The 23747-nt window shown below is 40.3% G+C and overlaps 3 protein-coding genes across 3 annotated transcripts in view; all 3 read left to right on the top strand.

The window, feature by feature from the left end:
• The first annotated feature begins 750 nt into the window (after positions 1-750).
• On the top strand, positions 751-5574 carry LOC148115357 (thiol S-methyltransferase TMT1A-like). Its single transcript, XM_087886936.1, has 2 exons — positions 751-1279; positions 4613-5574. Exons 1-2 carry the CDS (start codon positions 788-790, stop codon positions 4847-4849), a joined length of 729 nt encoding a protein of 242 aa, XP_087743062.1. The 5' UTR covers positions 751-787; the 3' UTR covers positions 4850-5574.
• A 5949-nt stretch (positions 5575-11523) lies between these two features.
• On the top strand, positions 11524-19439 carry LOC148115356 (transmembrane protease serine 12-like). The gene is made up of 5 exons (XM_087886935.1): positions 11524-11707; positions 13588-13789; positions 16175-16446; positions 17577-17719; positions 19056-19439. The coding sequence occupies exons 1-5, from the start codon at positions 11620-11622 to the stop codon at positions 19290-19292; spliced, it is 942 nt and encodes a 313-aa protein (XP_087743061.1). The 5' UTR covers positions 11524-11619; the 3' UTR covers positions 19293-19439.
• Positions 19440-23247: 3808 nt separating this feature from the next.
• LOC117662806 (transmembrane protease serine 12-like) overlaps positions 23248-23747 on the top strand; it is a 39460-nt gene continuing 38960 nt past the window's right edge. Inside the window, exon 1 of the mRNA XM_060688870.2 lies at positions 23248-23628. Within this exon, the coding sequence (XP_060544853.2) occupies positions 23544-23628 (85 nt within the window). The 5' untranslated portion in view covers positions 23248-23543. The remainder of the gene's footprint in view (positions 23629-23747) is intronic.

Here is a 23747-nt window from a genome sequence, read left to right as displayed (position 1 = left end):
CAGACTTGCCTGATCAGCAGAGGCTTTTTCTATTTTTTTAAGCCTCTGACGATCCCAGCTTAGCCATGTGATCATCAGAGGCTTTTTTTCTTTTAAAAACATTTTTTCTGCCGAAGAGGTTGTAGAAAAAATGCTTTTAAAAATTAAAAAAAAGCTTCTGATGATTGGGCGGCTCAGCTGGACATTGGGGGGAGGGATTTTTGCTACCGGTTCTCTGAACCACCTGCTGCCATCACTACCTGATTGGGCGATCCGGTCTGAACCGGGAGCATTTCACCCCTGCCTTGGAGGTCTTCTAGTCCAACCCCCTGCTTAGGCAGGAAACCCCACACCCAGAGGTGGGTGGCACATGAATTAAAAACCAGTTCACCTGGGACCAAAAATGTGAGCTTGCGCCTTCTACACATACTCACGGCTTGTCACCTTCTGTCTTTTAAATTTAATTATTGATTTTCTCTAAGCTCTATAAAGAACAAGCTGCATTTTAAATCAAATTCAAATGTTGCAAATTACAACACCCACTGGATCTTTTCTTTTTTTCTTTTTTTTTCAACAAGTGACTGAAAGTCCCAAAGGTGCTTTTTCAGGAGGCAACTGGACTTTCTTGTTCTTTCTTGCTGTTGCTGTTCCTTTAAGGAAGAACTGGAACAGATCCCAACTGGGAACTGGATGTGGATGGTTTGCTTACGAAACATCATTAAAGGAACAGGGCGTAGCAGGGAGTATTTAAAGCAAATCGTTGAGGGAGGGTGAAGCAAGAAGGGTTTCTCTTCCTAGTCCGGCAACGATGCTGGTTCTCATCTTCCAACAATGCATGAAAATCCTCACCCTGCCCATCTATGTGCTTGCCTATTTTGGCTTATGGGATCCTATTTGTAAAAGAACTTTCCCAGTTTTCATGAACCAGTTCAGCAAAATCTACAATAAAAGAATGCACAAGCTAAAGGAGGCGCTGTTCAAGGACATGCAGGACTTTGCAGACTCCTCGGGAAAGCTCCACCTGCTAGAGATCGGCGTGGGCCCTGGCAGCAACTTTCAGTTTTATCCCCCCAACTCTCGTGTGACCTGCCTGGACTACAATCCCAACTTTCGAAATGTCCTCCTGGAGAGCATGGCTCAGAACACGCACCTCCAGTTTGAGAATTTTGTGGTCACCCCTGCCGAGAACATGTCTTCGGTGTCGGACAACTCTGTGGACGTGGTGGTTGGCACGCTGGTGTTTTGCTCTGTGAACAGCCCCCAGGCTGCCTTGAAGGAGGTTCTGCGAGTGCTCAGACCAGTAAGTCAAAGGGCAAAGAGGGAAAGTTAAAAGTCTGGACTGTCCAGACCACCGAATAATGGGCACAAGGCAGGTGTGCATGTTTTGAAAATAATGGGCACTATGCAGGGGTGCATGGGAGCAAGGGCTTTAGATCCCACGAAAACAGCACCTCTCTGCTGCTCTTTGTGCTGCTGATTTTCAGGCTGAACCTAAACTGGATTCCTGCTTAAAGCAACCGTACCTTTCCTGCCTGCCTTGGGTTTCTGAATCATTTTCAGACTCTGTACAACAACTTCAAGGAATATATGCATAACTTTAATGTTAATGGTAAGAGATGATCAAGCATAGCAACAATCCTGGCAACATGAAGTTTAAGAATGAGTCACAAGGCTCATAATATTCCAATGCCAGATTTTTTATTTCGGGAAAAGATTCAATGCCAGAAGTTCCAGCTTTTATATAAACCCAACATTTGTTATTTAAACTTCCAATTGTCACTTTTTGGGGAATAAATTCAAAGTACATGTGAGCAGAATGGTTAATATAAATTCTAAACCTAGATAAAGACAACCCACTTAAACAAGTTAAAAACGTCATCCTTCTACCATTTCCGCTTTTCAAGATATGAGGCTTATTTTATTCTCTCTGTCATTCTTTTGAAATTTTGGTTATTGCATCTTAAAATGATATTCTAAATTTAGGAAGAAGCAGTGAAGGGCAAATAAAATGAACTTAAAAGAGAAGCTCCAACATTTACTTACTTACTTATTTATTGAATTTATATTGCTGCCTATTCGCCCATGGCGGAATATATTACAGAATATAAAACCACATTTAAAACAATAAAAACTAATAAAAAGAATCCAATAAATTAATATAGTACAATTTAACAAAATCACTCCCCACCTCCCACCCCCTGGCCCAGGAACAGCAGATCACACGAGCCATTTAATGGGCTCCATCCCACTCTGGGTTCCCCAGGCCCGCTGGCAGAACCAGATCTTCAGCGCCTTCCGGAAGAGTATTAGGGTGGGGGCCATTCTAATCTCTGGGGGAATGATGTTCCAGAGAGGGGGAGCCACCACGGAGAAGGCCCTTCTTTTGGATCTCACCAGGTGTGCCTCCCTCAGGGATGAGATCCGCCTCATTCCCTGCCTTCCCACTCTTATGGGTCAGGTAGGTGTGACCAGTAAGAGACAGTCCCTCAGATAACCTGGTCCCAAGCCATGAAGGGCTTTAAAGGTGACAACCAGGACCTTGAATTGCACTCAGGAGCAAATCAGCAACCAATGCATCTTCCACAGGAAAGATAATAAATGTGCACACTGGGGTCTGCACAAAACCATGCGGACCACTGCATTTTCCACCAACTGGAGCTTCCAGATGCTCTTCAAGGGCAGCCCCATATAGAGCTTGTTGCAATAGTCAAGATGGGAAGTGACTAGGGTATGAGTGACTGCGAGTAGGGATTGTTGGTCCAGGAAAGGGTGTAACTGGTGCACAAACCACAGTTGGGCAAAAAGACTCCTTCGAACAGGAGTCGTCAATCCAGGAAAACCCCTAAATTACAAACAGGGTCTGTTTGAGGTAATGCCAACCCATCAAAGACCAAAGGTGGCAATTCTCCCTGAGCCAATGAACCCCAAACCCAGAGCCACTCGATCTTGCAAGAGTTTAGTTTCCACCCGTTGCTCCCCATCCAGCCCCTATCAGCCTCTAGGCACTGCGAGAGGGAGGACATGGCATCACTTAACTCACCACGGGCCGAGACATACAGCTGAGTATCATCAGCATATTGGTGATACCTCAGTCCATGGTGACGGATCTCACCCAGTGGCTTCATATAAATGTTGAACAGGAGCAGAGAAAGTACCAAGCCCTGCAGAACCCCATAAAGCAGTGGTGAAATCCAATTTTTTTTACTATTTGTTCTGTGGGCGTGGCTTGGTGGGCGTGGCTTGGTGGGCATGGCAGGGGAATGATACTGCAAAATCTGCATTCCCACCCCACTCAGGGGCCAGCCAGAGGTAGTATTTGCCAGTTCTTCGAACTACTCAAAATTTCCGCTACCGATTCTCCGAACTGCTCAGAACCTGCTGGATTTCACCCCTGCTGTAAAGCAGTGGGTGAGGGCTGGAACTCTTCCCTGCTATCAACACTGACTGAGAGCAGCCACAGAGGAAGGAAGTGAACCAGGATAGCACAAGGCCTCCCACTCCCATCCCCTGAAGTCACCTCAGGAAAATACCATGGTCGATGATACCGAAAGCCGCCGACAGGATACATTTTAGTATAGAAGGAAAATAGGTGAACAATTAAAATTGTGAATCTGTATAAGTAGTTTGTATAAAGAATTTTTCTTTTTTCATAATAATGGTATCAAGAATGAATGCAGTGTAACTGAATATTCAGGATAAAAAAAGTAGCATTTGTATAGGGCAGTGATGGCTAACCTTTTTGCCATCACGTGCCAAAAGCGTGGGGAGTGGGGGGGGCCACACGCACGTGCCCACACCCATAATTCTATTCCCCCTACCCATGCACATGTGCGTGCGACCCCCCCTGCACCCCACTCCACTTTTGGCACATAATGGCACAGTGGGTCCAGAGGCTTTCTAGGAGCCTGGAGGGGGAGGCCCTCCGGGGGCTGGAAACTGCCTGTTTGCCAACTTTCTGTGGAACCGGAAGGCCCGTCTTTCGCTCTCCCCAAAATAGGAGCCTGGAGAGAGTGAAAAACGGGCCTTCCCCACCCTCCCCAGAGGCTTTCTGGAGGACAGAAACAGCCTGTTTCCCAACTTCCGGTGGGCCCAGAAGGCCTGAAAATCAGCTGGCTGGCACACGCATGCATGCCGGAGCTGAGCTCGCGTGCCCACTAATATGGCTCCTTACAGCTTTTTTCTCCTTTAATAGGACTTGTTTGACTTTATGGTCAACTGTATCTCTTTATTCATTTAGCAATAGAAAAATTGCCTTTCTTCATGTATTTTGATGTATTGAGTTCTAATCCCGTTTTAGCCATGAAAGCAGCTGGGTGACTTTGGGTCAATCACTCAAAAAGGAGAAAAGTGTGTTGGATGTGTACTCCACCTTGAGTTATTTGTTAAAATAATGAAGGATATAAATAAAAAATAAAAGAACAATTTATTCAAAATTTGAGTTTCATCTCCTGTAAACCATTAATGGCTAAATTGCATTCCAGTTTCATTTTGTATCTACTGTATATTTAATTATTGCTTCATGTCCCCAGGAAGTTTTGTAACAACAATCTTGATTACACTGGGAATTTTTTTGTGCAATTTCAAAATGTTCTGCTTTATATTATCCTTTTTTGTATTATTTTACTTTTTCCAGGGTGGTGCATTCTATTTCATTGAACATGTAGCAGCTAGCAGATCAAACTGGACCTCCTTCTGGCAACAAGTCTATGACCCTACTTGGAGATATTTGACAGATGGGTGCTCCTTGTTAAAAGAGACCTGGAAAGATTTGGAGAATGCGGGTTTTTCTAAACTGAACTTGCAACACATCATAGGCTCATTGCAACTAAGTATAGTTTGTCCCCATATTTATGGATACGCTGTGAAGTAATTTAAGAGAAAGCATCTTTCTCTTAAAATCAGATTTTTGACTTTAAGGAATTAACAGTGACAATGCATACGCTGCAATAAGAAAAGCGTTTATTCTATACAATTCGGAGTGGAGAAAGGCTCCTAAAAGTTCAGGCTGCACTAAACCTAAATGGTACCTTGGATTAGATTTGGAGGAAGGACAAATAAATGTTAAAATTAAAATAAAAAGAATATTAAGATAAAATAATTTATATAAATATATAAAAGAAAAACCAATCCTACTATCAAAAGATTATGTGGGGGTGAAAAAAGCCCCCCGCCATTTTGCTGTGGCATCACTCAGTCCTCCATGTTAGCTTCCCAGGAGGGAAAGCTAGAGGAGGGCTGTTTTTGAGTATTACTCGCAACCTGTGTGGAGTTCTCTAAGAACAAACTGGTAATGGACAAAGCCCTACCTTAAGCACAAGCAGAGCAGGGAATCTTGCTTAAATAATACTTCAGGCAGACGCCTTTGTTGGCCTTTAGGAGAGGCCTACCCAGAAAGATTTTTCTCAGCTTCTTAACCCCTGTAGTTGTAGAGCGGGTAAAAGTCTGCATATGTTGGCATGGGATTAGACTGAAAGCTAAGGCTTAGAATTTAGAAACTGATAATGTATCAAAGCTTGCTAACTGCTGAATTGTGTATTTCCTCATTTTACTTATCGTGCTTTTCATTTTCAATAAAAAAAAAGGGGGCTTGGGGTTTTGGTGGTTTGTTTTGTTTTGGTTTGTGTTTGTTTTTTTTTTGTTGTTCTCTGGTGAATCTTTCCTCGTGGCTTTTTCTGAATATGGCAAATGTAAATATCAGGTCTCCTGGTTGTAAGGTATATTGTGGGTTATGTAATTGACCCTTGGAAAAGACTGATCCTCAATAATCCCTTTAACCGCGGACTGCGAAGAGGTGTGTTGTCAAACCTTAACCTGATACTACCACATTTTGGGGAAATAATTTGGCACATTTGTTTAATGCCAGCCCATCCCATTTTTATCCTTTACAAAAGGTCCCAGATCAGCAGGGATTCACTTTGTGGCCAATTAATGAAAAGTAGTGGTTGCAGCACAAAGACCTTTCCCTGTTGATGGGTGCTGGGATCTCCAAAATCATCGCTTTATATGCCCTCAGCCCAGGGGTGAAATGCTCCCGGTTCGGACCGCTCAGACAAGTAGGTAGTGATGGCGGCGGGCAGTTCAGAGAACCGGTAGCAAAAATCCCTGTCCCCGTCCCCCCCCATGCCCAGTTGAGCCACATGATCATCAGAGCCTTTTTTTTTTCTTTTAAATGGCTCTGACCAGCCAAGCTCTGATGATCCCAGCTGAGTTGCCTGCTAATCAGGCAACTGAGCTTGGATCGCCAGAGCCATGTAAAAGAAAAAAAAGTTTCTTTTTTTTCTCCCCCACCCCCACCCCCAAGCCTCCAGCTTGCTTACCTTAGCTGCTGGTCGCAACGCAATCCATTGCATCAGCAAGCAACTGAATCTCTCTGTCTGCAATCAAGCTAATCAGTGAGCAGCTCTATCTGCAACTTTAAGACTTGTGGACTTCAACTCCAGCAAAGCTGGCTGAGGAATTCTGGGAGTTGAAGTCCACAAGTCTTAAAGTTGCCGAGGTTGGAGACCCCTGTTCTATTGGGTAAGTTTTTTCCCCCTTTGGGAGCTTTAAAAAAAATAGTTAATTGGGATTTTTTTAGTTGTTCTTTTTTTAGACCTAGTCATTTAAAGTTTAGGAAGTTTTAAATTTAGCTGCTTTTATATAAAAATAAAAATAAAATAAAATAAAATAATATTTGTGCAGCTTTCTGAGATTTACTGTATTTCTGTAGTGTTTCACTCTAACTACACAAAAACACAAAATCTCACAAAGCTGTATGTGGAATTTTGTGTGTGTAAAGTGTGAAAGTTGTTTTTTTGAGCTTTTTGTGGCTGTGTGAAGTTCCTGCTTGTTGTGGGGCCATTTTGGGTCTAGCACAGCTGCTTTTACATTGTGGGTGAGCCAGTTGTGTTGTGTTGTGTTTTGTAGGTTAAAAAAGGGCAAAGAAGTCACATTGACTTGGCCACACCCACCCAGTCACCTTACCACCAAGCCCCGCCCACTAATTAAGCCCCGCCCACAGAACCGGTAGCAAAAAAATTTGGATTTCACCCCTGCCTCAGCCTAGTGCTTTTTTTCATTTTTAAATTTTATTATAGTCAAAGACTTGTGTAGAACAAAACAAAGTGTTTAGAAGTAAAAGAGGAAGGATGGACATAAAACACAAGATTAGAAACATGTACAGATTATTACAGGTAGCCCTTGACTTAGTTCTACTTGCTTAGCAACCATTCAAAGTTATGACTGACCTGAAAAATGGGACTTGTAATCCAGATCTGAAGTTCCAATGGTTGGCCACGCACTGCAGTCACATGACCACAATTCAGGCACTTGACAACACAGCTGCATTTACTCCTTGTCCTTGGGTGTCCCATCTTCTAGGACAGTGTTTCCCAAATTTTTGACATATGTGTACCCCTTCTATAATTTTCGTAACGCTGAGTACCCCTCATAAAAAACATATGCTTTAATAAAAATCAAAATATATTTATTTTTTATTTTTTTGGTACATACACAAAATAAACGAAAGTTATATTATAAAGAACATTTATTTGATTCAATGAGAAGGATGAAATTATTTATGTTGAGATGACAGATCATCATAATTTGGTTCCCTGGTTGTTAATTTTAATCTGAGATGCGGTTCCACGTCCAATAGTCTGTTCCTTTTTTTCGACTTAATGTCTACAAATGCAGAAAAAGCAACTTCGCATAAATATTAAGTTGGAAAAGGCAAGATGTATTTCAGGACTTTTTCTGTTAAAACCGGATACACATGTTGCATTTGTAACCAGAATGATGTTAAAGTACACTCCTTATGTCTATTTCTCAAGAATCCGTCCGAAGCTAACTCCAACAATTGCTCTTCTTCCGCATGCGACAAACCTTCTGGCATGGATGTTGTGTTAATGTTGAACGGATATCTTATAATAATCAATAATTATAATAAATAATCAAATTCAGTGGAACTTACTAAAGCACGATAACAGACGCCCGGAACTAACTATTAAAGAAGTAAGTTGTCTCTGTAACGAAGTGCAGTATATTCATGCCGTGTCACGCCTCACAAGACTGTTAACCGTTAGATAACACTGCAATTCTCCGGCGTTTAAACAGCTCCGCGGCTCAACGTCAACTGTTAATGTTCCCGCAGTTTAAAAATGGCCGAACCCAAGCTGCGCGAAGGATGCGCAGAAGTTCCCGCCATAATGAGTTGCGATACGATGTACGATGGCCCCAGTTCCCGTGTAAAAACTGCGATACGCGCCTATTTCTTTTCTTGTTCTGTGGGTGCAGCTAAGCACAGTGCAGTGGATATTCCCACGTGATCCCCACCAAACTCCGGTGCAACGCGTACCCCCACCAAACCCCCCCCCCCATGCCCAGCTGAGCTGCACGATCATCAGAGGCTTTTTTTTTTTTACTTTTAAAAGCATTTTTTCGTCGGAAGAGGTTGTAGAAAAAATGCTTTTAAAAGTGAAAAAAAAAGCCTCTGATGATCGTGCAGTTCAGCTGGGCATGTGGGGGGGGGGGGCAACAGGGATTTTTGCTACTGGTTCTCCGAACTACCCACCACCATCGCTACCGGATCGAGTGATCCGGCCCGAACTGGGAGCATTTCACCCCTGGTCCCATCCCATCCCCCGTAGTCAAAGGACTGAATGGTGGTCGGCTTGGCAACCACACCATATCTGTGGCTGTGGGTAGTGTCCTGAGATCACGTGACCTCATAGCATCTACCGTATTTTTCAGACTATAAGATGCTCCGAAGTATAAGACATATCTAGTTTATGGGGAGGAAAATTGGGGGGGGGGGGTTTGGAAATCTGTCTCTGCCTCTGCCTCCCAGCAATTTAGCTCCTTGCAGCAAACTGCAAACAGCCTGGTCAGCTTCAGCACAGCCTGATTTAGCACAAGCAGCTGATTGGCGGTTGGATCGGTATGCGCTAACATTTGCAAACCGGTAGCAAATGAATACCACCCCTGATCTGCACGTCCCATTTTTGGCCTCCGCACGTCTTGCTTTTGGCCCTTTCCAGGCAGCGGGGATTGCTGCCACCACCACCTATCCCTGCCAGTTCTAATGAGCCATGCGGTAATAGGCGGATGCGGTGATAGGCAGCAGCAGCAATGGGCGGCGACGGGAAGTGGCGATCCCTGCAGCCTGGAACAGCTGATAGGTGGTATTCCAGGAGGCCAATCCAACCACCAATCAACTGCTTGTGCTAAATCAGGCTGTGCTGAAGCTGATCCCTTTACAGGGAGTCCTCGACTTACAACAGTTCATTTAGTGACCATTCGAAGTTACAGCGGCACTGACAAAAGTGACTTATGACAATTTTTCAGACTATGACCATTGCAGAATCCCCATGGTCACGTGATCAAAATTTGGATGCTTGGCAACTTGTTCATGGTTACAGTATCCTAGGGTCATGTGATCATCTTTTGCAACCTTCTGACAAGCAAATTCAATGGGAAAACCAGATTCACTTAACAACCGTGTTGGTAACTTGACAACTGCAGTCATTGACTTAACAAATGTGGCAAGAGAAGTCATAAAATGGGGTAAAATTCATTTAACAAATTTCTCACTTAACATGTGTGCGTGACACCCCGCACCCCATGCTTTCCCCACTTTTGACACACAACAGCAAAAAGGGCCCCACAGGCCTGGTAGGCCTGTTTTTCGCCTTCCCCAGGCTCCAGAGGCTTTTTTGGAGCCTGGGGAGGGCGAAAACAGCCTTCCCTACCCACCTGGAGGCCCTCCGGAGGCCAGAAACAGCCAATTTCCCGACTTCCGGTGGGCCCGGAAGGCTCAAAAATCAGCTGGCCAGTGCGCACATGTAAGCTGCAGCTGACCTAGGGCAATGCTCACGTGCCCACAGATATGACTCCGCATGCCATCTGTAGGACACGTGCCATAGGTTCGCCATCACGGGGTTAGGGCATCAGGCTAGAAACTGAGAGGCCACAAATTCTATTTCTGTCTTAAGAAACAAAGTCGGCTGGGTACTTTAGTCCAGATACTTTGTCTCAGCTCTAGAAAGGAGGCAATGGCAAACTGCTTCTGAAAAACTGTGCAAAGAAAACTTCAAGAACCAGACTCTGAGAATCACATGATTGCATGGAAGAAAAAACAACATTTCCTAAGGGTCTAACGAGGTATATTAAAGTTCCTACTCGATTTCATTAACCATCATAAACTATTATTACTTTAACCAACTTAAAGTATTATGAGCCATGCTGGCACAGTGGTTAGAATGCAGTACAGTTATAAACATGAAAAAAATAATATGATTGTTGTTTAGTTTTTAGATTTAAATTGTAATCTCTAAAATGTATTAGTTTTAGATTTAAAAAAAAAATCTCTCATTTCAAGGTATGTATGCTTTGTTGTTACCCACAGTATATTTAAAATTGATTTTTTAATATTTATATTTATTTTAGTGATGGATCGCTGCTTGCAGACAAACATGATTTGTGATTTGATCTGGACTGTAAATAAAAATTATGTGAAATGAACAGAATCTGCACTAAGGATCCATGTTTTGCTGAATGGTGAAGTCAAAAATGATTGATTTAACTTTTATTTGATGATAGTTTTAGGTTGATTCTTTGTAAAAGTTATATAGAATCAAGGTAATCTCTGTTTGCTTTCACTGATGTTTGACTTTTTTCCTTATTTAAAGGTGGGTGGAAAAGATCAGATTGTTTAAATTCCTAGTACACTCAGTTCTGTTTACTTTTGCAGAACAAATTGTAAATTATATTTAGAAACTTGTTTTCACCTGGCTAGACTCAGATTAAAATAAACATAACCTTAGAATCCTTCTTTGCCGAACCCACCAATGATGCTTTCTGTCCATTTATAATAGCAAATAGGGGAAGGGACGGCTACTGAGTTTTCTGAATGTATAGAAAATGGAATTATGATAGAACAACCTTAAGGCATCTCCAATTGCTTGTGCCAATAGCTAGTTAACTGCTAACGAGTACAAGTGGGTTTCTCTCCAACAGAACTTGAAGAAAATAATCCTTAGTTGCAAGGACGGGGAACTGCCCCGCCTGGGTAGAGAACTTGCTTTCCTCCCAACGTTTTGAACTGCAATATCCCATCGATCCCCTTCCGCATGTTCCAAGACTCCGCGCGTAATAAACTCTGGCATCTGCCACTTTTCTTCATTTGCATCATTACTGATGGTTGCTTTAGAATCGAGTCTGAGGATTTTGGGCATCATTAAAGTCAGTAATTTTATTGACTCTCCAGACCGTTTTAAATATACTATGGGTAACAACAAAGCATATATATCTTGAAATGAGATATTGGGGTTTTTTTAAAAAAATCTAAAACTGATACATTTTAGACATTACAATTTAAATCTAAAATCGAAACAGTGTGTGTCCAAGGGAGGTAAGATGAGCAAACCCCGACGATTGAAAGAAAGAAAGAAAGAAAGAAAGAAAGAAAGGAAAGGAAAGGAAAGGAAAGGAAAGGAAAGGAAAGGAAAGGAAAGGAAAGGAAAGGAAAGGAAAGAACGTGCTGAAACCGCGAAGCGCTCGCGCCATGGGAAACTCGGCCCTCGAGCCGCGCTGCACCCGAGACGGACAACCGCAAAAGAAGCCATCCAGGAGGCCGGCCGCCATTTGCTTCCTGGATCGAAGATGATCCGGAGCTTTTGTTCGTCCATTCTTTCTTTCTGGCCGCTGTTTCTGCTGCTGGAGCTCCTGCCCCCCGCCTCCCTCACAGACGGTGAGAGCGAGGCTGCCTTGCTTGAGCAGGGGGTTGGACTAGAAGACCTCCAAGGTCCCTTCCAGCTCTATTCTGAATTTCATTTCATTTAACTTAACCTGCTCGTTGCTCCGTAAGGCAATGGCCTTTGACTGAGCTTGCTCTCAAAAGACCGGATGGCAGAAAGCACCGCTGTTATTAGGAAAGCTGCTCCCTGCAGCCCTAATTCATGCTGATCCCGGGTGGTGGTGGTGCAAGGGCGTTCAGGGTTAGGTTCACCATACATAGACACAACGTTACCTTACTTCATTCTTAAGCCATTGTTTCACCTTGCCCAGAAGAGAAGGGAAGGGTTGCTGAGGAGCTAATTGCCTAACCTGAACTTGGCTCCTATCGGGGGAGGTGGAGATAATAGCCTGGAACTGGGTTTTCCTGCTCCACTTTGAAAGTGTTTCCAACTTCGGTTGACATGAGCCCAATTCTGCACTTTCACTGCTGCGCTTTCATTCGACTCAATGACAGCAGTTCTCTTGGAGGATATAGGGAGCTGCCTATCCCCTGCCTAATTGCACCCTTTATTGCCAAATCCAAGGTATCTGCATCCAAGAAGTAGAATGTGGTGGTGTGAATGAGTCCACTGTGGTTTGTGAACCAGGTCGCCACTATTTGGCAACGCTGGCTCGTTGGCTCCTAACCACACAAACAACCAATGATTAGGGCATAAAAGAAGTGCTGAGCAAGGATTGGTGAATCACTGCCCTAAGATAATGAATTGGTGAATTTCTATTTATTTATTTAAAGTGAGTGAAAATGACAAGAATTCTGCCCATTTATCTTTCCAAGTCAAATCAGAGGCAGGTAAAACTGAGATTCTGCTTTGTTTAATCAGTCAGCTACGGTAGTAGACACGCCAAATGGGAAGTTGTTAAGTACAGGTGTACAGGTGTTGAGCAGTGACTGCAGGAAACTCCATGGGAGCATACTGCAGACCATCTCTCCTCCAACTTTCAATTGAGAACTTGGAACTGGGGTGGGAGGGTGTTTGGGAGCTTCAAAGGTCAAAATATTTTTTTAACTTGCGTATTGTTGAATATACAATAGCCCCATCATATATTATACTCACAGAATTACTTGAACAATAAAGCATTAACAATACAATTTTTAAAAGATTGTTCAAAGTGAAGATACAATACTGTATGTCTCCGGAGAGTCTCAATCATCCAGGTCATGGTTGTCCCAAAGGTGCTTTTTCCAAAAATCAACTGGGCTTCCTTGGGGGAAAAAAGGGGGAAAAAAATCAAGCAAGAAAGTCCATTTGCCTTTTAGAAAAAGCACCTTTGGGACAAATTAATGTTTATATTGCTATCCTATGAACAAGAAAAGTGGTAATTTCCCCCCCATCAATTTCTAATACAGGTGATCCTTGACTTACAGCAGTTCATTTAGTGACTGTTCAAACTTACAACGACACTGAAAAAGTGACTTTGACTGTTTTTCACTTACGACCATTGCAGTATCCCCATGATCATGTGATCAAAATTCAGACACTTGGCAACTGACTCATAGTTATGACTTGCTGTGTCCCAGGGTCATGTGATCATCTTTTGTAACCTTTTGACAAGCAAAGTCAATGGGAAAACCAGATTCACTTAACAACTGTATTACTAACTTAAGAACTGCAGTGATTCACTTAACAACCAACAGCAAGATAGGTCATACAGTGAGGCAAAATTCATCCAACAAATGTTTTGCTTAAGAACAGAAATTTTGGGCTCAATTGTGGTTTTAAGTCGAGGACTACCTGTAATTTCTAGTTCTCAGGAGCTAGTTTTAATATATTGTTGAACATTGGTTTTGTTTTAATCTTTCATTTCTTACCATTAAACTATTTTGATTTCTAGAATGTGGAACAAGGCCTGCGGTAGATGAGTCCACAATGGCCTCCCGGATTGTAGGTGGACATGATGCTGAACCTGGGGCATGGCCATGGCAAGTCAGTCTTCAAATTCATTACAGTGACAGAGCATATCGTCATATATGTGCAGGAGTTTTAATCAGTAACAACTCAGTGCTGACTGCAGCACATTGCATTCATGAATATCCGTATGTATCTTTCAGTTCTAAATGGTTTTCTGTCCATTTCTGGTGCATGTGTATATAGAAATAGCAATAGACCACTATAGAGGTGCTTTGCAGCCCTCTCTAAGTGATTTACAGAGTCAGCATGTTGCCCCCAACAATTTGGGTCCTCATTTTACTGACCTCGGAAGGATGGAAGGCTGAGTCATCCTTGAGCCAATCAGGATCAAACTGCTGGCAGTCAGCAGGGTTAGCCTGTAATACTGTATTCTAAGCACTATGCCACCACGGCTCTGGTGAAGATATGTATATATATTCACAGACACACTTTGAAACCTGGATTTACAAGATTATGTGGCAACAGACTGATTGAGGAATTCATCCTCCAAAGAAAGAAGGAATATTTTGGGAAAAGGAAATGAAAACAGGAGACTTCCTCTTCCCATTAATTGGTACACATGTGTACGTGTGTGTGTGTGTGTGTGTGTGTGTGTGTGTGTACGTGTGAAAGAGGAAAAATAGGAACCAGGGCAACAAAACATTTTAATTAATTCCTGTAAAATAAGTCATTTCTTCTGACTTTAAAAATTCTATCTAACTATACCAACCATTCTCTCCCTGCACAAATAACCCTCCCCCCAGACACGCATAGACAGACAGACACACATTTCCCTCTGTCCTTCCATATGAAATGGCAAAAAAGAAAATGAGATGTTTCATTGGACAAGGATAGGAAGGGCTACCATTTCTCCTCTGCAAGACATGATAACCACTAAGTGGAAGCTGCCATATGGTAGTCTGGATTTTTGTAGTCCCAATATGGAATCTGTAAGGGGAAGAATAGCCAAGCTGGATGGAAATAAAGTGAGAGGAAAAATGAAAAGAGAAGGAGAAACTTGTTTATGTATTACATAAAGAGATCAAATTGTGTGATACATATAATTACATTACAGAGTGTGCAGCATTATGCTCGTGGGAAGTACCTAAAGAAAAGGACTGGTTTAACTCTGAGAGTGCTGTCAGTTATTTATTTATGAATCTCCTTCCTATACTATTTCCTTCTTCCACATATCTTTTGCTTATAAGGGCAGGAGATATTCTGACACCTTTACCTACAGATTGAGCTTAATAAGTGTAAAAAAAAACCTTTAAAAGCATTTATTGTAGGCTTCAGTGTTTTGTAGGTCAAGTACCAAAAAAATACATAGTACAAATGCCAGAATAATTGCAATTAATAATATAAGTTTATTAATCAAGTCCAGTTGCTTACTGTTTTGCATCAATCTCTGGCATTCAAGAGAAATCTTTAAAGCTTTTATCAGCTAACTTTGTAAATTCCAGAAAGAGACATTGTCCAGGCTTTCTTGTTACAGCTAAAATACATTTTATTGTTGAGTTGTATGTCTTTTCCAAGCCTGAAAGCATTCAACATCTAGGTTTGAGATGAGGGGGAATTATGGTAAATTTCAGCTGTTTATGAATCCATTATCTTTGGAACTTCAAATCAGGATAGGGACTGGTACTATTAATTGCCCTGTAAGATTTCACAGGTTGCACTCATCTGCCATTTTCAGTTCAGAACAAATCCTACAGATCACAAAATAAGCTATCTTCAGGAAATGTAAGTGGAAGAAATATAGACTACTTGTGTGCAGCTTTTGCATCCTCAGAGGCCAGTATATGTCCCTCTTTGCATTTTTGGAAATCAGTGTCCAGATGTGGAAGACTGAAGAGCAGTGATAAAAGTAGATATGGAGGAAAGAAGAGCCAAGAGATAGGAAAGTAGGGGAAAATATATAGGAACCTAGAAAGACCAAAGCAATTAGGGACAAGAATGACAGTGATGGCAAAATAATCAAAATAAGTACAGGATCAAGGACTGTCAGCAAGAGAGCCAAAATCCCAACAATTTGATTGAAGAATGGAAGAAGTCAAGGTGGAAAAAAATGGGGTAGGGCAAAGCATCTAGCTTCAAGAAAAAGAAGCTGGATTTGGTACTTTGTGCTTCTTGCTCAATACTGATATTAAAATTCTATAGAAGTAACTTTCCTTAAGCTTAAGTACTGCCAATAACATACTTTGATGAGTATTAATTCTGAAACTTTTTTATTAGCAGCGAAAATTATTCCTGTAGTTATTTATGTTAGTCCTCACTCTATGCTGACTTCCAGTTTCTAATAGGAATCCCTTGCTTAATTTTGAACAGAATTTCCAAGACAATTGCCTTTATTTTAATGACACAGATAAGAAGATTGCTTTTCACAAAGAATGGCTTTGATTTCAGAATTCCAATCTGAACATTCTTGAAGTGAAATTACTGAATTGTTTTGACTCTGTTATCAGTATCTCTGATGTAATAATTCTATAGTATCTATTGACACTTATGGACCTTTGGTTTTTTCCCCCTAGGAAACTAAACAAGTGGAAGGCTGTAGTTGGTTTGCATCATCTTTACATACATTGGCCTTTTTCTAAAGAATATGATATCAAAGATATCATTATCCACTCTGGTTATGAATTTGGAACTTTTGAAAATGATGTTGCCTTGTTCAGACTATTGCAATTTGTGAAGTACAATGACTATGTCCAGCCTATCTGCTTACCTGACTCTGCTCACTTTCTGAATGATAACTCTAAGAATCCATGTTATATAAGTGGGTGGGGAAGCACAAAGGAAGAAGGTAAATCTATTCTTATTACTTTAATATTAAGATCAAGATTTTAATGATATTAAACTGCAATCTTATTCACAAATTAAATTAAATCAAGGCTAATAGTAAATGTACTCACTAAAAAGTTACCAGCCATAGTGATAGTACCTTTTTAATCACTTTTTTACCAAACTTTCTAGATACTGGTATGTATGCATAAATAACACAATGTATTCATTTTTAAAATTTTCTTTTTTTTCTGGATATTGACGTTTTCAAAGTAATTCTTTTCAGAAACATTATAGAAGTGATGTTATTATCAAATAAATCCAATTTTGTCTGGATGCAATGGTTAGTGGAATTTTCTTCTCTTGTTCTTGCATGCATTATTGACAAAACTTGGACAGGACAGAACAGAACAGTAGTTTATTTCAACAAATGGACAAATTTTAAAGGTGTAAAACCTCTGGGCTTCTATATGTTGCTAAGTGACAGTTTTCACTGCCTTGGTCATGGTAAGAGATGCTGAGAATCAGTACTATAACATCTGGAGGGCCAGAATTTACAATTTCTCAAGCACTATGATTCCCAGCATTTTTTCATCATCACAATGTTACTCTTAGCCAAGCCACTGGTATATTGCCAATAGCATAGGATGCGGGCTAGTCCATTACTGTTAGACATTACCTACAGTACCCAGGATTGATGGAAATACCACTAAATGATCAATGAAAATTCAAAGCAAACTCATTCCAAATGCAATATTCTGACATAAAACAAAAAAAATATTCAAATTTTTTATGGTCTAGCATGATGGTGTAATGCTTTGTGAGATGATAGTTTACTGCACAGATAACATGAATTTTAAAATTCTCCATAGTGATATTTGACCTTAAAACTGTCACTCAGAGTTGCAGTAATGTAAAGATGAAAATGAATAGATTGACAATATAGCAGTCAAACAAATAATATTGATTTGTTATATAAAATTTGCAAAAATTGTCAATGACTGTAGATACAGTATGAAGTATACAGGGCAGGAAATTTGATTTATAGTCCCAAAACCTTCAAAGTTCCATTAGTTTTCCCCACCAGATTCCCTACCCTATCCCTACATTACACAAATATACTTCCAGCTTTATTTTATGCTTTCATTACAGGTAAAGGTCAACATATATTACAAGAAGCTCAGGTTGACATTATTCCATTGCAAATCTGTAATAGCTATGATTGGTATGGAGGCACAGTATCCCTGAAAATGATTTGTGCTGGCTCTGAAAGTGGACATGTTGATAGTTGCCAGGTAAATTGTTAATTATTTCATTATAAAAATATTGTGAAACTATCTTCTACCGCTTTTGCTTGATCAATTTTTAATAAGTAGAAGCACAGAAGTATGCCAAAATAATAGGATTACAATCAGTTTGGGAAGGAAAAAAATAGTTGATGACAGTCTATGTCATAAAATGGTTATTTGAATTTTTATAGTAAAATTCAAAGGATAGTTTGCTTTTTCTAAAATCATTAGATAGTTACAAAAGTGACTGTTAATGCCCACAAAGAGAAAAACCAGTCAACTAACTCATTAAAAATAATAATAATTCCTGAAAGCAAAAAGATGTTACAGGAAAACTAAATTTCTTATAGAAATTTGTGAGATATATTTTTAATTTATGCATATGAATATGAATATAAAGAAAAATAAATCATCAGTTTTTTCACAGTCTTTCAGTGAAGGTTTTAGCAGTGGCTATGGCATAGCAGTAGGGCGTCCTGTCCATCTTCTAATTCTGGTTTCAGTATAGTTTTTAAAATCTTAATATGTGGTTTTAATGTTTTACTATTTTAATTACTTTGTTTTATAATTTGTAAACCACCCAGTCACTTTATAGGGGAGATGGGTGGCATAGAAAATTAATAAATAATAGCAGATACCCTGTTTCCCCCAAAATAAGACATCCCCTGATAATAAGCCCAATCAGGCTTTTGAGCGCATGGCAATAAGGCCAAGCGCTTATTTCAGGGTTCAAAAAAATATAAGACAGGGTCTTATTTTCGGGAAAACATGGTATTTTTTTCTGATTCAGATTACTTTACCTCTTTTCAGAATAGATCACTTGGAAATACAGAGTGATTCTCAATATCTGGGTACAAAAATGCCTGATGGTAGATAAGCCCTTAACATGCTGAGTTTGAAGTGCAATTTTGGTGTAGTGTAGTCACTAAGATGTTGGACTGACACTAGTGAGACCCAAGTTCCAGATTGCCCTCAGCCATGGAAGCTCATTGGGCCAGTATTTGTAAAATCTACTTCAGAAGGCTGTTGTGGGAAAAATAGGAGAGACTGCTATGTATTCTGCCTTGATTTTATAAATGAAATGCATTTTATGGATAAATAATCTGCAACTTACCCAATCGAGGTATCAATGTATGTATATTAAAATAATTTAATTTTAAATCTTGTGGTCCAACAAAAGCAAATATTTCCCTTTCAGGATATTCAGATTTCCAAATGATCAATATTTTCATTTGATATGTCATGGCAAGTATAACTCAGACAAATAGGATTATATGCTAAATCTTCAAAATAGCAATAAAGCAACACTTAACTTGTCTTATCTTTATTTTTTACATTGTAGGGAGATAGTGGTGGTCCTCTGGTGTGCTATTTCCCAGATACAAACAAATATTATTTAATAGGAATCACCAGTTCTGGTGTTGGCTGTGGCAGACCAAAATTTCCAGGACTTTATGTGCGTGCTGCAAGTTACAAAAAATGGATACATTCATATTTATCTAACAAAACAAATATTGTAAGCCTTCAGCTTGCCTTAATTTTGGGAACTGCTGGATGGATAACGTTCCATATTGCATAAAATTCAAATTTTATTGAAATAGGATAACAGCTGATTAAGTTTTTTTTCTTTTCATTGCAAACATAACATTTTTCAGAAAATTCTCAGTAATGGAACTAATTGATTTAAGTGGTAGTTCAATATAATAAACTTAGTATTCTAATCTTAGTATTCTAATCTGCTACATGCACACATACTTAGAACTTAACATTTACTTAATCTACATTTTAAATATAAGCACCACTGTTATGAATCGCTTATGCGCTATAAAATATATAAAAACGATCACACTATTAAATTTTTTTATTTATTTAAAGACTCTATAATCGCTTAATGAATTCAAAGTCCTGTCTTACACATGTTCCTAACATTTCCATACTGTTTATAGCATTTAAAAAATAAACGTTATTTTACAAATGTGTGAAATTGCAGAAAAACATATAGAACAGCCATTCTCTTTCAATTAATTACACCTTAGAAGTAAAAACAGAGACACATAGATAACATAATAAAGTGACTAAATTAGTGGATTAGAGAAATGTTATGAATATAGTTTACTTGGACTTCAATAAGGCATTCGGCAAAATAAACCACAATCTTCGTCTTGGTAAGATAGAACAATGTGGGATAGACAGTACCACTACCAAATGGATTTGCAGTTGGCTGACCAAACGCATTCAGTGTATGGTCCTTAATGGAATTACATCTACATGGAGGGAAACATGCAGTAGGGTACTTCAAAATTCTGTCTTGAGTCCAATGTTCTTTAGCATCTTCATAAATGATCTAGATGAGGGATAGAAGGGGAATTCATAAAATTTGCAGATAACACCAAGCTGGAGGGGAAAGGGGAAGAACTGGCAACACCTTGGAAGATAGACTTATGATTCAGAAGGATCTTGATAGACTCAAGCATTGGGTCCTAGCCAATGAGATGCAATTCCGTGGTGAGAAAAGCAAGGTTCTGCACCTAGGCAGGTAAAACTAAATGCACAGCTATAGGATAGGTGGTACCTGGCTCAACAACAACAACTACAAGAAATACCTTGGGGTCCTAGTGAATGATCACTTAACTTTGAGCCAGCAGTGTGCTGCAGCTGCCAAAAAAGCAAATGCAATCCCGGGCTGCATCAACAGAAGGGCAGCATCAAGATCACAAGAAGTGATAGCACTTCTTTATATTGCACTAGGAATACTGCATCCAGTTTTGGTTACCATGATACAAAAAAGATGTTGAGACACTAGAACGAGTGCAGAGAAGAGCAACAAAGATGAGAGGCTAAACTGTATGATGAATGTTTATGGGAACTAGGTAAATCTAGCCTAATGAAGAGAAGGATTAGTGATGACATGATAGCTGTCTTCCTATACTTGAAAGGTAGTCACAGGGAGGAGGGAGTCAACTTACTCTCCAAAGCATCTGAGGACAGGGGAAGAAGAAAGGTGGACGTTCGTTAAAGAGGGATCCAATCTGGAAGGAGAAATTTCCTGACATGAAGAACAATTATTCAATGAAACAACTTGCCTCCTAGAGTTGTGGGTGCTCTGTCGCTGGAGGTCTTCAAGAACAGACTGGACAGCTACCGGTATACCTCCGCTCAAAATCATAAGCACAATTGTAGTTTTACTTAGAGACCACTCTGCTTAATGACCAATTGTGGTAGCTAAACAATGACTGCCTCATCATTCTTTCTCTTCATTCAGTAAAGTACCATTCACTTAGCCTTGAGGCAACAGAAAAATGATACCATCAAAAAAAAAAAAATTATGTCCTCATTGCCAACCCATATCTTGGCAGAATGGCTTCTGTGCTGGTTTGTCACCTGATGGCATCCCAATTTCAGGTGTATGGGACATTTTAATCCAAATCATTCATTAAGCTTTCTAAACTATCCACCCTCTTATGGAATATCACCAAAACGAAAAATCCACCAATCAGAACATTTGGAAGTTTAGCCAACTGTCAAAATGTGCAGCCTCCTCAAATATGCTGACCAGTTGATCCACAGAGTGTGAAAGCTAACCTATTAGGCAGGAGAGGTCTCTTGCTTTTACTAGGCAGTCTGCCTTCAGCTCTCCAAGTGGGTTTATTTTGACAGTGGGGTTGTAATCCTTTCAAAAAACACTAAAGTCATACTCAAAACTATAGGAAAGCTGAGCCATGTAGCACATGTGTGTGTGTGTGTGTGTGTGTGTGTGGTGGGTGTTGCCTGATAAAATGAGAGAGGTTGTCCTGGAGTTGCTATATTCTGAACATGATTGGGTTAATTTTAGAAGTCCATCAGACAACTCATGTGGATGGTGAAAGATAATCAATATGGAGAAGTCTGTACTTCTGAACCCATCATTCCAATATAGTATGTATAATGTACATGTACAGTACCAGATAATCCATGGTCTCCATAGATAGAGCTGATGAGTCCAGTGAAATAGCTGGGATTTCTGATTCCCCAAAAGAGGAAAGGCCATGAAGGATAGTGCCTAAGATTGAGAAGGGAGGGGGATGCACAATCAACTTTCTGTGTATGTATGAAAATTCCTGTGTTACGGAATATTGTTCAAACATGGATTTCTGAATTAAAAGCTACACATTAGAAGATACAATGATATAATGAAAGCAGCGTAATGTCTCTTCAATGGACTACTTCTTGCAAATTAAATCTGTAAGAGAAAACTGTTCTCAGACTAAGTTGGGCTCTACTGTGGAGACAGCACTTTCATACTTACTCAAGGACTAGAGGAATGCATATTAATGTGGCCATGAGGAAGACCTAATTCTTTGTTCTAAGTTTGCCGTATTGGGCTTATAGTATCAGAACCTTGACTGTCACTGAAGATATTTGGATGCTGTATATTCACTAGAAAACTAAATAAGAGGAGAGATAGCCTTTATGCATGCATGCTTATAAATAATATGAGTCACTACTCATTGTTCTTTTTCATTTTTCAGGGAGATAGTGGTGCATAAATGCTTTTTATCAGATTCTAAATACTACATTGTAGGAAACACCAGCTATGGTATTGGCTGTGGCCGATTAAAATTTCTAGGAATTTACATTAATTTGCATGTTCTGCGGGTACATTTGCATGTACACTAAGTACATGTTCTGTGTGAGGAGACAACTTAGCAAAACCAACATTGTGAGCATTCAGCAGCAGCTTCTTTTTGCTTGTAGTGTGGAACATTTTCAAACATATGAAGCAACAAAACATGCTTTTTAATGTGCTATAAATATATCACATTGTTTTTTAAACACATTGAATTATCTTGTAATCTCATTATTTCTGAAAAAAATATTATTTAACAATAAAGTCTATCATTTTAATTTGCTCATTGACATATTAAAGCATGCATTTTCATCTGTAATGAACTCTATGAATGCTTTTCATTGTTGTAGGATAGAAAGCCTGTTTCTTTCTGCCCCATATTATAGCAAGCAAAATCAAGGTGGGGTTGAGTTAATAGGTGCATTCAGCTGCCCAGAGGATGGAATGAGAGTGTGATGTCGTGGTTAAGGTATCAGACTGGCACTTGGAGACCCAGGTTCCAGTTTACCTTGAGCCACAGAAACTCAATGGGCGAGTTTGGGGCCATCATTTCCCCTCAGCCCAAGTGCCCAACCAAAGGCTACTGTGCAGGATTGTGGGAAGGAAAATGGGAAGAGGGAGGACTACTGTATGCCTCAAGTTCCTGAATTAAAGACCAACTATAAGTCTAGGCTATAAATACATTTATTTGTTTACCTTTCTTATATATGCATAAAGGTATCTGTCATGCTTCCTTTTCCTTCATAATATAGAAATCCTCTTACATGAAGCAGACCACTAGTGTGACTCAGAGTTGTCTATACTTAATGGCAGCTAATGGGCTTTAGCTGAGCCAAGATTAAAAGTCTATCATGGACCCCTATAACTCGGTCTCCTTCCTCATCTGTTTCTTTGTCCATTCCATTCAATAAGTCCTATTTCACCAATTTCATGCGTATTAAAAAGATACAGGAAGATAAACGGCGTATAAATCGATTACTTCACGGGGATTAGAATCGCATCCTGGCAATTGGTAAATAACCGCAGGGAAGCGGATTAAAACCTCTCTCCCTTTCTCTTCCCTTGGTCCACAACTCGGACCTTTCACGTGTCGGCGGAGGCCGAGTTCCAAGAAGCTGCTGCGGGAGGGCGCACGAACCACTTCCCTAGGCCTGGTTCAACCGCCCCGCCGGCTCCTTCCAGCCTCCTCCGCTGCGGACGGCGAACGTTTTCTTCCTTGAGAGGATGATTAACCGGAGTTCTCTACTCGCGGTCATTTCCCTTTTTCCCCTGGCGTTGTTCTGCTCTTCCTTTGCGAAGGATGGAAACGGTGAGGCGACCTTCTCCCGCCTTCGGTAGTGGGTTGGGCGAGCGCTTAGCCTAGGCAGGCCCGGCTCGTGGTATTACGGGGCGAGGCCAACGAGCAAGCCTGGGTACGACGCCCGCAGG

Source organism: Pantherophis guttatus, chromosome 2 (assembly GCF_059756535.1).
Source record: "Pantherophis guttatus breed Tessera chromosome 2, ASM5975653v1, whole genome shotgun sequence".
Taxonomy (NCBI): Eukaryota; Metazoa; Chordata; class Lepidosauria; order Squamata; family Colubridae; genus Pantherophis; species Pantherophis guttatus.
Note: the sequence above shows the minus strand (reverse complement) of the source record. Positions and strands in the feature narration are given on the sequence as shown.